General features: G+C 38.9%; 1 protein-coding gene across 3 annotated transcripts in view; it reads left to right on the top strand.

The window, feature by feature from the left end:
- The window catches only part of RAB3C (RAB3C, member RAS oncogene family), a 387,810-nt gene extending 369,620 nt beyond the window's left edge, over positions 1–18,190 (top strand). For all 3 annotated transcript variants that reach the window (XM_055254519.2, XM_055254518.2, XM_063622619.1), the window contains one exon: positions 9,985–18,190. In XM_055254519.2, coding sequence (XP_055110494.2) covers positions 9,985–10,172 — 188 coding nt within the window. In that variant the 3' untranslated portion in view covers positions 10,173–18,190. The remainder of the gene's footprint in view (positions 1–9,984) is intronic.
- The last annotated feature ends 1,119 nt before the right edge of the window (positions 18,191–19,309 follow it).

Genomic DNA, 19,309 nt, shown 5'->3' with positions numbered 1-19,309 from the left:
GTGTTAAATCTAGTTAATTATTTTCTGATTATTTAACTTGATGAAAGCTTATGGTATATTGTGATTGTTAATTAACATAGGACTTACAATTTAGCCAAAACAAAATGGTAGCTTACTTTTTCAGTGTATCTGGAGAAGCAGGAGAGTGTACAAGTTAGTAGTTCATGTTCCAGCTTTGCCAATTACTAGCTGATCAAGGAAATACTTGAGCAAATTACAGAGCCATTTTCTGCCTCTATTTCATCAGTAAATTGGAGAAAATAATGGTACCTACTAATGGATAAAATGAGTTAAAATGTATAAAATGCTTTGAATAGTACCTATTATATAGTAATCACTCAACAAATGTTAGTTTATTATTGCTATTGTTGTTATCATAGCATTTTCTAGTTTGCTTGGCACTTATGCCTATCTTTTCTCATTTTAGCCTCATGATAACCCTGTAAGTTAAGTAAGGCAAATGTCATAAATAAGGAAATTAAGGATTTTTTAAGAAGTGACTTGTTCATGGTCCCAAAGCTAGAAATGTTGGTAAGTGGGGCTAGATCCCACATCTTTTGACTGATAATCTATCTCTCACCATATCATGATGTCTCCATCTCAGCATGCTGAATAGATAGGTGCCATTATTTCTGGCACATTGTCTCTTTAATGGCCACATATTCTTAGGGTTCCAGTTAAGGTTGAGAAGCTGAGATCATGTTGGCTTCTGAGATCAAAGATAATTTTACTGACCTCAAATTGTAAACCAATATGATGACAGGGTGTTGAGATGCCCAGAGTAAAGGAATCACATTTGATAAAACCTTGTGTGGATTATCATCTTTTCATAATGGCTAAATCTTTTATGATACCGTTCAAGCTCAGTGACTTCCCAAATCATACTAATAAGTACAAGAAGTGTTAGCAAAACAGATGAAAAAGTTGAACTTGTAAATGAGACCTTTGTACCAAATTCCTGGATGTTTTTTCTTCAAAGGCTCATTCAGGGATCTTGAATTCTTCAGTGGGTTCTTGGTATCTTATGATATAAAGCATCCTCCCATTAGGTCTGGGAAAATCACCACAAGCATGCCAATAGTTCTGATATCTTAGCAACAAGGACCTTGCTTAGATCCATACTTGCCTTTCCCCAAATCTGGATTGAATTACTGGAAGTTGAGCTAGCTCTAAAGACTGTACAAACATTAGAAAAGAGAGCTCTGTTAACACCAGATGGCCTTATCTGTAGATTTTTAAAATGTAGACTGTAAGAGAGCCATATAAGCATTGTCCAGAGAGACAAAAGGAAAGAAAAATAAAAGCCACAATGGTTTGAAATATCCACCTCTATTTTATAGAACCTTGACTCTACTGATGTTCTTCAACCCCAATCCTGCAGTTATTCATGTGGATTTTAACAAGAGAGTAGCTAGTCAAATTCAAGCTCAGATGTAGTCATTGAACCAAATAGTATAATGACTAAGTTGGAGATTTTAACTCACGACACTTGCCTTTTGTTGTCTAGCTTCAATACTATTTAAGAAAATAAGTATTTCCAGGTTATTTGAGGGATTTTGACATGGATGCAAAATATTAGTCTGTTCTTTTTCCTTTGGCCCCAGGAGCTGGGATGAAATCACATGATTTAATCATTTTGAATCCATGTGGCTCCTCTGAGATAAGGACAGATGTAACCAGAAGGATTTATAGGGTGTAAAATTCAGAATGGATTAGAAAAGCCTTTCTATGTGCAGGCCAACACATCCTAAATCAACGTCCCCTGAATGGACCAGAGCAATCTCTGGCTGGCCTAGTGGGGAGGTTGTCATGGCAACTGACTGGCAAGCTCAGCCAGTGGCATGTGACTGCAAACAATAGAGTGATAAGACTGTGTACAGAGCAGCGTACTAAGGCTGCTTCTGCCCAGGTACAGTGGCACAGAGGTGAAAGTGTGAAACTGTTGCTGCATTTTGTAACTTCTTAACAATCTCTGGCAGCTCATTTGAAATTTACCAAGTGTCCTTTCCCAGATGTTGGTAAAAACATTCCTGCTGCTAGACAACAGAAGCTAGGGAAAAATCAGCACCCAGCTGATAGGTGCAGAGGTCTACAAAGCCCTGGAGGGCTGTTGGAATAACACAACTCAAAAATTTTCTGAAGGAGGTTGAAGCAGGTTTAAGGTAAATCTTATGACTCTTCAGTGCCATCTTGTGTCCTTTTAGATACTGAAAATTTACTAGAAGCCCACTCTCAGACCGATCATTAGGCAGCAGCAGGGCAGACATGGAAAAGTTAGACCTGGATTATATTGGAGCTTGGTATTCCCTTTTACAGCAGAATATGCACACCAAGCCTTCTGAGCTTTAAATTGATTTAAAAAATTAAAATTAAAAATTTTGGTAGAATCTGGAAATAAAAACAGAATAAAATGCCAAATAATGCCACGAAAAGATTGCCAAGAGTCTACATGGTGGGCTAGCGGTTGAGGGAAGGAATGCAAAAGATAGATTTGGTGTTGAAGATTCTTAAAGATAGATTTGGTATTGAGGATTCTTACTGTTGTCATTACTAACTCTTGCAATAGCATATTTTTAATCTATTCAGTCATGCTGATAATGCAAATGAATCAATAGAGAAAAATAAAATGTGGGGGTGGAGCCAAGATGGCCGAATAGGAACAGCTCCAGTCTACAGCTCCCAGCCTGACCGACACAGCAGACGGGTGATTTCTGCATTTCTGTTTGAGGTACCGGTTTCATCTCACTAGAGAGTGCCAAACAGTGGGTGCAGGACAGTCAGTGAAGCACACTGTGCGTGAGCCGAAGCAGGATGAGGCATTGCCTCACTTGGGAAGCGCAAGGGGTCAGGGAGTTCCCTTTCCTAGTCAAAGAAAGGGGTCACAGACGGCACCTGGAAAATCGGGTTAGTCCCACCCTAATACTGCGCTTTTACAATGGGCCTGGAAAACGGCACACTAGGAGATTGTGTCCCGCACCTGGCTCGGAGGGTCCTATGCCCACGGAGTCTCACTGACTGCTAGCACAGCAGTCTGAGATCAAACTGCAAAGCGGCAGCGAGGCTGGGGGAGGGGCGCCCACCATTGCCCAGGCTTGCTTAGGTAAACAAAGCAGCCAGGAAGCTCGAACTGGCTTGAGCCCACCACAGCTCAAGGAGGCCTGCCTGCCTCTGTAGGATCCACCTCTGGGGGCAGGGCACAGACAAACAAAAATTCAGCAGGAACCTCTGCAGACTTAAATGTCCCTGTCTGACTGACAGCTTTGAAGAGAGTAGTGGTTCTCCCAGCACGCAGCTGGAGATCTGAGAACGGACACACTGCCTCCTAAAGTGGGTCCCTCACCCCTGAGCAGCCTAACTGGGAGGCACCCCCCAGTAGGGACAGACTGACACCTCACTCAGCCAGGTACTCCTCTGAGACAAAACTTCCAGAGGAACTATCAGACAGCTGAATTTGTGGTCTCACGAAATCCGCTGTTCTGCAGCCACCGCTGCTGACACCCAGCCAAACAGGGTCTGGAGTGGACCTCTAGTAAACTCCAACAGACCTGCAGTTGAGGGTCCTGTCTGGTAGAAGGAAAACTAACAAACAGAAAGGACATCCACACCAAAAACCCATCTGTACATCACCATCATCAAAGACCAAAAGTAGATAAAACCACAAAGATGGGGAAAAAACAGAGCAGAAAAACTGGAAACTCTAAAAAGCAGAGCACCTCTCCTCCTCCAAAGGAATGCAGTTCCTCACCAGCAACAGAACAAAGCTGGATGGAGGATGACTTTGTCGAGTTTGAGAGAAGAAGGCTTCAGACGATCAAACTACTCCGAGCTACAGGAGGAAATTCAAAACAATACCAAAGAAGTTAAAAACCTTGAAAAAAAATTAGACAAATGGATAACTAGAATAACCAATGGAGAGAAGGGCTTAAAGGAGCTGATGGAGCTGAAAGCCAAGTATCGAGAACTACGCGAAGATGGCAGAAGCCTCGCTAGCAGATGAGATCAACTGGAAGAAAGTGTATCGCTGATGGAAGATGAAATGAATGAAATGAAGAGAGAAGGGAAGTTTAGAGAAAAAAGAATAAAAAGAAATGAACAAAGCCTCCAAGAAATTTGGGACTATGTGAAAAGACCAAACCTACATCTGATTGGTGTACCTGAAAATGACGGGGAGAATGGAACCAAGTTGGAAAACACTCTGCAAGATATTATCCAGGAGAACTTCCCCAATCTAGCAAGGCAGGCCAACATTCAGATTCAGGAAATACAGAGAACGCCACAAAGATACTCCTCAAGAAGAGCAAATCCAAGACACATAATTGTCAGATTCACCAAAGTTGAAATGAAGGAAAAATGTTAAGGGCAGCCAGAGAGAAAGGTGGGGTTACCCAAAAAGGGAAGCCCATCAGACTAACAGCTGATCTCTTGGCAGAAACTCTACAAGCCAGAAGAGAGTGGGGGCCAATATTCAACATTCTTAAAGAAAAGAATTTTCAATCGAGAATATTTCATATCCAGCCAAACTAAGCTTCATAAGTGAAGGGGAAATAAAATACTTTACTTTACAGACAAGCAAATCCTGAGTGATTTTGTCACCACCAGGCCTGCCCTAAAAGAGCTCCTGAAGGAAGCACTAAACATGGAAAGGAACAACCGGTACCAGCCACCAAAAAAACATGCCAAATTGTAAAGACCATCGAAGCTAGGAAGAAACTGCATCAACTAACGAGCAAAATAACCAACTAACATCATAATGACAGGATCAGATTCACACATAATAATATTAACTTTAAATGTAAATGGGCTAAATGCTCCAATTAAAAGACACAGACTGGCAAACTGGATAAGGACTCAAGACCCATCAGTGTGCTGTATTCAGGAAACCCATCTCGCCTGCAGAGACACACATAGACTCAAAATAAAGGGATGGAGGAAGATCTATCAAGCAAATGGAAAACAAAAAAAGGCAGGGGTTGCAATCCTAGTCTCTGATAAAATAGACTTTAAACCAACAAAGATCAAAAGAGACAAAGAAGGCCATTACATAATGGTAAAGGGATCAATCCAACAAGAAGAGCTAACTATCCTAAATATATATGCACCCAACACAGGAGCACCCAGATTCATAAAGCAAGTCCTGAGTGACCTACGAAGGGACTTAAACTCCCACACAATAATAATGGGAGATATTAACACCCCACTGTCAACATTAGACAGATCAATGAGACAGAAAGTTAACAAGGATATCAAGGAATTGAACTCAGCTCTGCACAAAGTGGACCTAATAGACATCTACAGAACTCTCCACCCCAAATCAACAGAATATACATTTTTTTCAGCACCACACCACACCTATTCCAAAATTGACCACATAGTTGGAAGTAAGCTCTCCTCAGCAAATATAAAAGAACAGAAATTATAACAAACTGTCTCTCAGACCACAGTGCAATCAAACTAGAACTCAGGATTAAGAAACTCACTCAAAACCGCTCAACTACATGGAAACTGAACAACCTGCTCCTGAATGACTATTGAATACATAATGAAATGAAGGCAGAAATAAAGATGTTCTTTGAAACCAATGAGAACAAAGACACAACATACCAGAATCTCTGGGACACATTCAAAGCAGTGTGTAGAGGGAAATTTATAGCACTAAATGCCCACAAGAGAAAGCAGGAAAGATCCAAAATTGACACCCTAACATCACAACTAAAAGAACTAGAAAAGCAAGAGCAAACACATTCAAAAGCTAGCAGAAGTCTACAAATAACTAAAATCAGAGCAGAACTGAAGGAAATAGAGACACAAAAAACCCTTCAAAAAATTAATGAATCCAGGAGCTGGTTTTTTTGAAAAGATCAACAAAATTGACACACCACTAGCAAGACTAATAAAGAGGAAAAGAGAGAAGAATCAAATAGATGCAATAAAAAATGAAAAGGGGATATCACCACCGATCCCACAGAAATACAATCTACCATCAGAGAATACTACAAACACCTCTATGCAAATTAACTAGAAAATCTAGAAGAAATGGATAAATTCCTCGACAAATACACCCTCCCAAGACTAAACCAGGAAGAAGTTGAATCTCTGAATAGACCAATAACAGGTTCTGAAATTGTGGCAATAATCAATAGCTTACCAACCAAAAAGAGTCCAGGACCTGATGGATTCACAGCTGAATTCTACCAGAGGTACAAGGAGGAACTGGTACCATTCCTTCTGAAACTATTCCAATCGATAGAAAAAGAGGGAATCCTCCCTAACACATTTTATGAAGCCAGCATCGTCCTGATACCAAAGCCTGGCAGAGACATAACCAAAAAAGAGAATTTCAGACCAATATCCTTGATGAACATTCACACAAAAATCCTCAATAAAATACTGGCAAACCGAATCCAGCAGCACATCAAAAAGCTTATCCACCATGATCAAGTGGGCTTCATCCCTGGGATGCAAGGCTGGTTCAACATATGCAAATCAATAAATGTAATCCAGCATATAAACAGAACCAAAGACAAAAACCACATGATTATCTCAATAGATGCAGAAAAGGCCTTTGACAAAATTCAACAACCCTGCATGCTAAAAACTCTCAATAAATTAGGTATTGATGGGACGTTATCTCAAAATAATAAGAGCTATCTATGACAAACCCACAGCCAATATCAGACTGAATGGGCAAAAACTGGAAGCATTCCCTTTGAAAACTGGCACAAGACAGGGATGCCCTCTCTCACCACTCCTATTCAACATAGTGCTGGAAGTTCTGGCCAGAGCAATCGGACAGGAGAAGGAAATAAAGGGTATTCAATTAGGAAAGGAGGAAGTCAAATTGTCCCTGTTTGCAGATGACATGATTGTATATCCAGAAAACCCCATCGTCTCAGCCCAAAATCTCCTTAAGCTGATTAGCAACTTAAGCAAAGTCTCAGGATACAAAATCAATGTACAAAAATCACAAGCATTCTTGTACACCAATCACAGACAAACAGAGAGCCAAATCATGAGTGAACTCCCATTCACAATTGCTTCAAAGAGAATAAAATACCTAGGAATCCAACTTACAAGGGATGTGAAGGACCTCTTCAAGGAGAACTACAAACCACTGCTCAATGAAATATAAGAGGATACAAACAAATGGAAGAACATTCCATGCTCATGGGTTGGAAGAATCAATATCGTGAAAATGGCCATACTGCCCAAGGTAATTTATAGATTCAATGCCATCCCCATCAAGCTACCAATGACTTTCTTCACAGAATTGGAAAAAACTACTTTAAAATTCATATGGAACCAAAAAAGAGCCCTCATCGCCAAGTCAATCCTAAGCCAAAAGAACAAAGCTGGAGGCATCACGCTACCTGACTTCAAACTATACTACAAGGCTACAGTAACCAAAACAGCATGGTACTGGTACCACAACAGAGACATAGATCAATGGAACAGAACAGAGTCCTCAGAAATGATGCCACATATCTACAACTATCTGATCTTTGACAAACCTGACAAAAACAAGCAATGGGGAAAGGATTCCCTATTTAATAAATGGTGCTGGAAAAACTGGCTAGCCATATGTAGAAAGCTGAAACTGGATCCCTTCCTTACACCTTATACAAAAATGAATTCAAGATGGATTAAAGACTTACATGTTAGACCTAAAACCATTAAAATCCTACAAGAAAACCTAGGCAATTCCATTCAGGACATAGGCGTGGGCAAGGACTTCATGTCTAAAACACCAAAAGCAATGGCAACAAAAGCCAAAATTGACAAATGGGATCTAATTAAACTCAAGAGCTTCTGCACAGCCAAAGAAACTACCATCAGAATGAACAGGCAACCTACAGAATGGGAGAAAATTTTTGCAACCTACTCATCTGACAAAGGGCTAATATCCAGAATCTACAATGAACTCAAACAAATTTACAAGAAAAGAACAAACAACCCCATCAAAAAGTGGGCGAAGGACATGAACAGACACTTCTCAAAAGAAGACATTTATGCAGCCAAAAAACACATGAAAAAATGCTCATCATCACTGGCCATCAGAGAAATGCAAATCAAAACCACAATGAGATACCATCTCACACCAGTTAGAATGGCCATCATTAAAAAGTCAGGAAACAACAGGTGCTGGAGAGGATGTGGAGAAATAGGAACACTTTTACACTGTTGGTGGGACTGTAAACTAGTTCAACCATTGTGGAAGTCAGTGTGGCGATTCCTCAGGGATCTCGAACTAGAAATACCATTTGACCCAGCCATCCCATTACTGGGTATATACCCAAAGGACTATAAATCATGCTGCTATAAAGACACATGCACACGTATGTTTATTGTGGCACTATTCACAATAGCAAAGAGTTGGAACCAACCCAAATGTCCAACAACGATAGACTGGATTAAGAAAATGTGGCACATATACACCATGGAATACTATGCAGCCATAAAAAATGATGAGTTTGTGTCCTTTGTAGGGACATGGATGAAACTGGAAAACATCATTCTCAGTAAACTATCACAAGGACAAAAAACCAAACACCTCATGTTCTCACTCATAGGTGGGAATTGAACAATGAGAACTCATGGACACAGGAACGGGAACATCACACTCCGGGGACTGTTGTGGGGTGGGGGGAGGGGGGAGGGACAGCATTAGGAGATATACCTAATGCTAAATGACGAGTTAATGGGTGCAGGAAATCAACATGGCACATGGATACATATGTAACAAACCTGCACATTGTGCACATGTACCCTAAAACCTAAAGTATAATAATAAAAAAAAGAAAATATATAATCAAATTAAAAAAAAAAAAAAGAAAATGTAGCACATATACACCATGGAATGCTATGCAGCCATAAAAAATGATGAGTTCATGTCCTTTGTAGGGACATTGATGAAACTGTAAAACATCATTCTCAGTAAACTATCGCAAGGACAAAAAAACCAACCACTGCATGTTCTCACTCATAGGTGTGAATTGAACAATGAGAACTCATGGACACAGGAAGGGGAACATCACACTCCGGGGACTGTTGTGGAGTGGGGGGAGGGGGGAGGGAGAGCATTAGGAGATATACCTAATGCTAAATGACGAGTTAATGGGTTCAGCAAAACAACATGGCACATGGATACATATGTAACAAACCTGCACATTGTGCACATGTACCCTAAAACCTAAAGTATAATAATAAAAAAGAAAAAAAAAAGAAAAGTAACTGGCACTTTCACAAACACTTCCACACTACCCTGTCTGTGACAGCGCAGACAGCTTTGACTAGCAAGTCAACTGCCAGTCTAATGTAAACGCTTAGTCTGGTTGTTTGACCAATCTGGCCAAGTAGGTCCAGCCCACGTGCCTGACGCTCAGCCAGGATGCACTGCACGGGCGTGGGGCAGGGGCAGCTCTGTCTGGGCTTCTGAGTTCCTCCCGCAGAATCCTGGGGCTGCACATGGCTGTAATTAGAAATGAGGAATCAGAGTAAAAGCATCCATGGGCCACACCAGAGAACAGGAAGCAGCGTTCCTCCTTTTCCACATCATAGCACACTGAAAATGATTGCATGTGTACAATACAGCATCCAGGACATTCAGGGACATTTATATAACACTTGGGGAGATGTTTATGACAAGTTCTTTATATTATATAATTATGATAAATAAAATTTGATCCTTTTAGAAAAATATTAAATACAGGATTTATATAAATCTTCCACGTGAAAAAGAAAAGAAAAAGAAAATGTGAACATCACCAATTCCACTTTATAAATCTTTTGTTCACGGTTAATGGAGTAAGAGATGGTAGCATTTGCTTAAATGATACCTCATGCCCACCTCTAATCTCTTACCTACCGCAAACCCACCACCCACTGACGTCTCACCATCACCTCATCACCATTGAAAGCCATAATCAAGTCCCATTTAATTTCAGAAATGTGAAATAACCAAGCTGTGTTTCTGTGTGTTTCTTCCAGGGTTTGAGTTTTTTGAAACAAGTGCCAAGGATAACATTAATGTCAAGCAGACATTTGAGCGCCTTGTGGATATCATCTGCAACAAAATGTCAGAGAGTTTGGAGACTGATCCTGCCATCACTGCTGCAAAGCAGAACACGAGACTCAAGGAAACTCCTCCTCCACCGCAGCCCAACTGTGCCTGCTAGTGTCCCCATGCACACAGGCAGCTCCAGGGGGCTCTGGTTGCCAACAAACAGCATTTGTAAATGGTCTATTAGCCTTCATTTATACTGCCTAATAATTATTTGAAGGAATAAGTTGATGTGAATGGCTCGTATGCATTCAATTCTTGGGAGCTTTCCTGTTTAATAAATATGTGGCAAATATGTGATCTTAAATTTGTAAGGACTGTCCATCTATACACATCTGGTACCTGCATGTGACTTGTTACTTATTTGTGTGCTAGGCTCTTTTTGTTTCAAATTTGTTCTCAGACTACTTCTGGGACATCAGACTATAATCTCACTACAACTGGCTTTTGTCCCATTGATTCAAATTATGCTATTCACTTGTAGGAATGATAACCAAGGAATTGCTTGTGTGTGTGTGTGTGTGTGCGCGGACGCACGCATGCGCGTGCAGAGGAAGAAGTCACTAGACTTCATTTGCTTTACTCTTGGTTGAAAATCAAATGGAAGTTTTTCTCATGATTAGGGACGCTGTCACGAGTCTGGTTGGGAACTGTGTCTTTATTTCACTGTTATTAATAACTGAGGAGATCATTGGCCTATAAAGAAATTGAAATGTTGTTTTTGAGGTCCTTGCAATTTTCCTAAGTCATTAATATTACCTGACTGGGGCTATTTAACAATAATCTTCGTTTACACGTTTCAATAAGCAAATACCTACCCAGGACTGCTTTTTCCACTGATCCTTCCCAACTCCTCTGTGAATATTTGACATCATTGAACAGATTGAGACATATCTACTGAATGCCAGTTATGCAACAAGCATTTTAACCAAGAAGGGTATGAGTAGCTATGGAATTCCAAGGTCCAAGCCCCCTTATTTTTCAATAACTTGCCTTCCCCAACGCCCATAATGCACACCACCACCACCATCACTTTCTGGAACCATCACCAACTCTTGGACTAGAGCTTATGTTGAAGCTTGTTGGGGCTCCTCTTTCCATAGGATGTAGACTTGCCTCCCCAAACACAGCCGTCTTCTCAAACCTCACCTAAGTTCTTTTACCTGTTTAGATGCTATTTAAATCAGATTTCAAAGGGTCCCAAGTTGAGAAAAAGGAAAATTTTAATCTTTAATCATCTTTTTAAGTCCAGATGTTCATAAATTCTAAAGCATATTCCTATTACGTGAATGCTTAAGTTACACAGGAAACATTCTGTAACTGTAGTATTTCAATTTCAGAAATATTTAGGGTCCATAGCCATTTAAAAGAGGGAGGAAACCACTGGAACATTCTAACTTTGTATCACAAACTTCCTAAAGAACCTACATGAATAAAGAGAAAACAACAAATCCTACCAGCTGTACAGAGAGCAACAGAAACCTGGCCTCTGTATCACTGTCCAGGATTATTTACAGCTAGGATTTAGGAAGACAGCAGGAATTATTCGGCAGATTTGGAAGGATAGTTTCATTAAGTGAACTTTCTCCTTTTTTAGTGGTTATGTCAAAGAATTTTTTTCTTCTTTTCAAAAATAGAGAGGCTTCCCATAAAAGTATTGGATGCAAGTGAAACAGGCATACATCTAAAGATATCGCTGGAGAATAAATCCTTACAAGTCACAGAACTAGGTCGCACACATTAGTAAGTTAAAAGTTGGAAATTAGGGGAGAGAGCATTTGGAATGCTTTAAGCATTTCCATGTTATTTCTCACCTTCCTAGTTGAAGATCCACTAATCAGTAGTGCATTTCTACTTTGGCGCCCTACAAAGCAAGCCTTAGCATAGTAGAGAGAAGAAACCATTAATGTTTTATTAGTTTTTAATGGGGCAACCAACTTCAAAATCACAGGAATTACAGTGAAGGGAGAGAAAGAAGCAGGGGGCATAAAAACAGATTTGTTTGCGGCAGTAGTCTGTTTATACAATGTTATAATATTTCTGTAACTTGGGCCAGAATGTGGCCATGTTAAATGATATAGCTATTAAGCTCACTTTTACAATCGAAAAGGAACTAATAAAGCCAGGAAACACTTCCCATCCTCCTTTGCAGCCCTCATCCCACACGTACAGATAGATGTAAAAAGCTTCGAAAGAATATTTTGATGGCTTTTTCAGAAGGGCCTTGATGTGTGTATTGTGGTAAAATGAAAAGCAAAATGAGACAGTATTTAAAAGTGAAAGAGCAGAGTTTTGCTCTGCTGAAAACCCCTTCCTGAAGAACTGATTGCTGTTGAAATTAATTGGCCCTTAGACCGGAAGCCCTAAGCCAAGCTCCCACTTACACAGTGTCAAACATCCGGAAGTCGAAACATTTTATGCCAGTCAAGGGAGAGGCATGCAACGATAGCCCAAGTGTCATTGCCAAGAAACATCTGATACTTTCTAATTTCTAAACCCCAATGGAAGTGAAGCCTTTTTCACTGATTCTGTTCTGAAACTCCCACCCTGTTGGGATTTCCAATTCAATGAGAGGTTTCCAGAGAAACAGTCACAGAGCTCAAGAGAAAGAACACTTATGCTCCTGCTGTAATTGCATCAAAAAAATCCAGGTTTTAACATCAAATTTGGCAAATGGTGGGACCAACCCAAGGTTAACTAAGTGAGCTTTCATCGGCATTGAGCTGTTACTTACAAATTATAACACTATAGTTCCAAGATTTTTCAGCCTTTTGGCCAACACACACACACACACACACACACACACACACTATACCATCATCTATCAACAGTCTAAATACATAAATAAATGCAGGTCATTTTTATCAATGGCCTAACTAAATTTATATTTAAAAGAACAAGACATTTTAAAAAGTACATACTCCTGTTGGTTTGTAAGTTATACACATTTATCTCTTGTCTTTGATGCAATTAGTGTTTTAAGTATGAATTTATTTTCCTTTGCTACTCATTACCTGACCAGTTTCACTCTTCTAAATACCCTTAGGAATAAACCTGAACTGTTCCAAATCGATTCTTCCAAGAGCTTTGGTGTTGGTACCTGCGTTTCTTTTCCTAATGCAACTGAAAAATCGGATTGAAAATTATTTCACTTAAATAGCCACCCTCAGAGTGAATCAGCATTTCAGTTTTTGGAGATGGGGATGGAAGTAGAAGGTGCACGAAGCGTCCTAAGATGGCAGTTTGAATGTTAGCATCACATCTACATGCTCATAAGAGGAATTGCTTCAGGACAATGAATCAATTCATTGTTGCTGCCCCAGTGAATAGCTCCAACTGCCTTGATGAACTTCTAATGACTCTGAAAGCTAGGAGGTTCTTCTAGTTCCTCCTTAGGGTCACTTGAAGTTCAGTATTTTTTTTGCTGCCTAGTAACTAAGTGCTAAGGTTTTTACTTGGAAAGAAAACTATGACGATGTCTTCAGTTGTAGCAGAAAGTTGTGGCATTGTGATAATAAACAAAATCTACAAAGTTACAACCCAAATTATACAAGACATCAATACACTCAGTAAACAAATATATATTTCACCTACTTAAATCTTACTCATATTAATTATAGGCCTTTTGTTTAGTACACTGGTTATTTTTTAAGGAACCAATTTAAACTTTCAATTTTAAATACATCTATGCTGACGACAGACTTTCAGGTATATACAACTTTCTTCTCTTTTAAAAGGTAAATACATTCCACTATTAACTGAACTTCCATGAAGCAACATTAATTTTAGAGCATGGTAGTCCATAATCAGTGGTTCATTGTGATGTGCTTTATCCAACATGTATCTTATTGCATGGTTGAGGATGTACTATGTGATATTTTAGTTAACAGTGTGGCATTTGTGGGACTATATTAAAAGCATATGCAAACTACCAAGCTATACCAAGCTGAGGTAGGTAACACTTGCATGTGAAAAACTGTGATATGAATCTTATTTATAAAAAAAGTCATAACTAAAACCCTTCTAGACCAAAAAGTTACTGTGTGCTTGTTAATAATGTTCATAGTACTACTGGAATGCTCAATCAGGTATTTTTCGTGTGGCATACTTCAGAGCTGGCCTGTCCATCTGAAGAACCCTTTCTCTCACAATTACAGTTTGCATGACTAGAACCCGGAACTCTGTTCCTTTGCGTGTGTATAGTCACTTAGTGTGCTGTCCGGGTGCCACATGAGCAACTACACCCATGTGGCCTTTCTGTCACTCCCTGGAAAATGCAACCTCTACAGCTCTGCTCAACTCTGCCTGTGTGCGTTGATTACCTTCGCTTTAGTAGTTTGCCTGTAAAATGGTGAAGTCTTTCTGATACGCTGAACCTTTGAGCCAGCTTTTGGGAGTTCTTCATATTTTAGGTGAATTTTTGACCAAAGTCAATTAAAGACATAAACCTGTTTTATATCATGGAATTTACTGGGCCAAATTAAGTAAAAGATGAAGTTTATGACCAGAATAAAAAAGCCTTTACCCCTGCACAGCACTGTATCTAAAGGGCTCTAGGTTGTAGAAATATAGTACCCCCTAACAGGGAAAAACCAAGTTGGGGGATTTATCTAGACTGTATCTACCTATTGTTACTGGTATTTCACAAATAATTTTTTTCTTAAAAATATTTACAGAAATGCTTGACACTCCAGCCAAATAATATTTCCCTTTGATAGATTGAAATATTTGCTCTTAGATTACACACACAGTGCTGCCCTTCTCAACAGTCACTCACACGCTCACTCGCCTGATACAAAGGTATCAGGTAAACACTGATACTTTTTTTTAAGAAGGGAAAATTCCATCTATGGTGCTTTCTCAGTGCTAGGGAAAAGGGAGCTTTTATTATATTCCAGATATAACTCACATCTTACTTATAAGGTCCATAGAATCGGTTCTTCACACTGATTTGGTTTGATTAGTCTGTGCATGTAATTAATTTCCTCTAAACAGAGAGAGTGGAGGGGAAATACATTTTGCAAACATTCTAGATAACAGAAATGAGTTATTTTAAAACCTCACTCAGAGCTCGAGTATTAAGGTCAGACCATCTAGCTAGTGGACAAATTGAACTTTCTATTTGCAGTTCTGTTTTACTTTCTGACTTTCTTTTAAGTTACTGCAGTTTTTCAAAACACTATCCTCATGGAATGACAGGACCAAGAATAGAAAATGAGACTCAAATTTCACCATTTACTTCCCATCAGCAACCATTACTGGTGGAGTTTCAAACAGTCATTACTTGCTGAAATGAGGTTTGAGGTTACCTGTGTATTTCATTCACCTGTGTTCATATTTCCTTCATCGTGGACAAGTGAGAGTTGGCTGTGGCTTTGTTTCTTGATGCAAATTATTTTGCATTCATGTTATTTGGGGCTAGGTATTGCTTAGGTTCGTGAATGCTGTTCTTACAGACACAGATGGTACATGAGCCACTCTGACACCTGCCCTTTCAGGGACGTGAGCATGACTTACATCTGTCAAGTGGTTCCATACTTCTTGTAAAAGTAAAGTTTGGGTATTGTTTGCTGTATCAATATGATGGCTTTCGATGCATTGTCTCATTATCCCTAGGATATGTGCTGAAGGAAAACTGTCCTGTAATTCCTGTTAATATATTGTTAATGTCAGACGTGATGTGATACCGTTGGACTGTCCAAATGTACAACTATTTAATGGTGTTTGTAGAACTGATATGTCTTAAATGTTGCATGAAATATGTTATAAAAATAGATTTGTTTTCTATTTTCAACACCTCAGAATTGAGGGTTCATGGGCCAATAAGTGCAATATTTAATAACTCACTCAGTGTATATAAACTAGTATGAAAGAGTGAATTATAATGAATGTGTGAGATGCTTTGATAGCTGTGTGACTTATTCAAATGATTTTCTTGTAGCTGTATTTGTCTAGTGGTGCAATTTATATGGTAAATATCTTATTGGTGTCATGTAAAACCCCTCTGTGCCTACTTCAAAATACTTTTTTCTTATAAAACCAAACATTTAGTATCTGGAAATATGTGTCAATTTTATCTTTTAGAATTGTGGATTTTATTGTCAAGACAGAATGGCTGTTCATTTATTTTATAAAAGCATCTCCTTCTATAACTCAAAATTTTCTTTAAGTGTCATATAAAAGTGTACATTTTACTTTTAAGCAACTAATTTAGATACCTAAGAAAAACTATGTGCATTGGGAAAAGTCATGTTTTTCTTCTCAGAAAGGTTGATCACATGATATGTTTACTAAGAATTTTCACCTCTGTATTTGTATGTATATTTTATTGTTACTCAAACTTGTATTTTATTTACAAATTCAACACTGTCAACCCTGGGAATTCTAAAATACCGATGTATTTTTAGGTTGTAGCTAATGTTGTATTCACTTTCAATTCTCAGTTGTCCACACTGGTGATATAAGAGGAACAAATCAGAATCCTTAAATACTTTGTAATGCCATCATAAACTCATATATTCATCCTCAAACTCCCTTGTTCAATGCTAATTGGTGGCCTGGAACTTCACTGAGATGCAAAATCAAGAACTTAAGCCTAGTTGCTGGATAATAAAAAGCTATAAATGTTTATGTATGTGAATTTTAAAGTAGAATAACCGTCTTAAACTCCTACTTGCCATTTCTCTTTTTAAGGCAAAGCATTCATTTTAATATTGTACTTTGCCTTTTCATTCAGTTGGTGGAGTAAGTCATGAAACCCTTAAGAAGAAAAACAAGTTATGACTTATCCACTAAAATTGATGCAAGACAGTTGGTTCTAGATGACCATGGCCATGTGTTCATCATATAAAGCCTTCAGTTCTCTCTATGGTGCTTGGCTGGAAATTGACATGTGAGGATGTGCCAATCATATTAAATGGATTTGGTCTATGTGGGTGATATGTGGCCTGAATGTAACTGTGATAGACTGAAATTTGTTCTTAGCTCTCAAAACCCACTGAAGAAGTCAAGTGAAGGTGGGTAAAATAGGGAGATTAGTGACAACTTTGTGCCAAATTTTTTAAAAAATGGAAGCAGGTAGCCAACATTAGAATGATAATTTAAGGGTGTGGTTGAATGTTTAGTTAGTTGTCACATAGTTATTGAACCCCATATGCTCAGTGCTGTGGGAATCAAACATGGAAGAGGTGTGGCTCCTGCCCCTAATGAGAACAAGGGGGAAAAATCCAGATAGAATCTAAATGCTAGGTTATGTCAGGGTATAGGAACACAGAGAATGGGGGACCTGTAAGAACTGGAAGAGTCAGAGAGGGCTCCATTGAAGAGGTCAAACATAATTCCGGAAATAATTAGGTAGTGAGGAGATTGTGCCAGGAAAATAAGTGGGAAAGGCCACAGTTATGTTTCCTTTGAATGGAAGAGATACAAAGCTATCAGCTATAGATCATTGTTTTCTTAGGACAGCCAAACTGGCCCTTTGAAACCACTCAAATTACCCCAGTTTAGCTCACTACCTTTTGGTCTCCATGAGGAAGACAAGCTGTTGTATCATCATATTCCTCTGTGCTGAGCAGCTCAAGACTCAGCCACAATATGCAAATTGCTTTAATGCCACGTTACAGCAGTTGATTTAGACATTTGCCAGTGCACCAAACCATGAGAGATTGTCCGACCTAACGCCACCTGGCAGTTGTGTACCCAGAGATTTTTCTGTAGCTCCATGTTTCTCATAAAGGGCATTGGAAATGCACAGATGAAGATCTTCCTTTGGAACCAGGCACTTTTGGCCCCTTCTCAGTGACTGCACTGTGGAACTCTTCTTAAGAAAATATTGAGAACAGCTTAATGCTTTCATATAGTGACTGACATTTAGTTGAAAACTACTGCTGCATAGCAAATATTGTGACTCTTCATGTGTCCACAGGAGCTCTTGTGTGGGTTTAAAGCTATGAAGTGTATTCACATTGTGAAGTTCTAATTATCTTTATTGAAATTAATTGTGTAAAAAATGGTATGTGCTCTATTAGGTATTCAGTTTGTATGTGAATTCTGTATAGAAAGTGGTTTTTGTTCTTTGAGTTTGTTTTATTTCTTGAAGATTACAATAAATATCTGAGAGACTATATTCCTGAATTTCTTAGCCTTAGTCTGATTAATGTTTTTCATCTCCTTTCAATTCATATTATTTTTCGTCCTAGGATGCTTATTTCCATTTCTTCTTCCACTTCTATAATCTTAGGTACAACACTGAGTTTGAACTGAAGATGAAGAGTGAACACATTTAGGGCTTTGAGTATCTCACACATGAATTTGGACTTAGGCACAGGAATGAATTCTAAACCTTGTAATCTTTCAAGGTCGATAACTTTCTAACTGACCCAATTGACTCGGTTCCAGAGTTACAAAGCTTAGCTGTAGGATCAAGAATAGCTGCTAAGGGAGTAAAAGGTCTTCAAGTCTGCAACTTGAAGACCATGTGTCCCTAAATCAGAAGTCTAAGGTTTGATGATCACTTAGCACCCTACTGGCATAGCCCGAGGCAAGGGCGGTCAACAGAGACAACATATGGATGGGATGTGTGAATGGAATGGGTGTCATTTAATGCACAGTGCTTGGGGCAGTGGTGATTAGGATGCCGTGCAGGATCTCCTTGGCCATGGGCCTCAAGGCATGGGGAAGCACCCAGCTACCAATCTATTTGTATCACAGCAGACCTACTACTAATTTTGCAATCTTGTAGCATTCTACTTGTGCTAACAGCACTGAATCTATAGAATTTCTTCCAACTATTCTTCAGGGCAATTTCCAGGAGTCTGCACTGAAAATCAGTCAAGGGTGGAGGTCCCTGGAATAGCCACATGGGTCCCATGGGTCAAATTAGCTTCCTGAACTGAACTTGGTAATAGAAGGGTAACCTCCCTGGGTAGACAAAGCAGGTAGCACTTAAGAAACCAAGAAAAAGAAAACAATGATAATAAATTAAGGGATTTCCAGTTATATTATCAACAAACACTTACAAAATGCCTTCTAATGCTAATTTATCAGTATACATGAAAATACATACAATGGAGTCCTGATCCTCCATGAACTTAAACCATTGTGATAGAGGAAAATGTGTAAGTTAATATCAATAAAAAACTCATCATTGAAAACTAAATATTCCTTAATATGTATGTCTAATAAATACTTAAAATGAACATTGGAAATTTGTTTCATTTCAAAAGAGCTCACAAAAATTTCCTCTTTGAATGT

Source organism: Symphalangus syndactylus, chromosome 18 (genome assembly GCF_028878055.3).
Source record: "Symphalangus syndactylus isolate Jambi chromosome 18, NHGRI_mSymSyn1-v2.1_pri, whole genome shotgun sequence".
Classification (NCBI taxonomy): domain Eukaryota; kingdom Metazoa; phylum Chordata; class Mammalia; order Primates; family Hylobatidae; genus Symphalangus; species Symphalangus syndactylus.
This window is presented reverse-complemented; position numbering and strand designations above follow the sequence as displayed.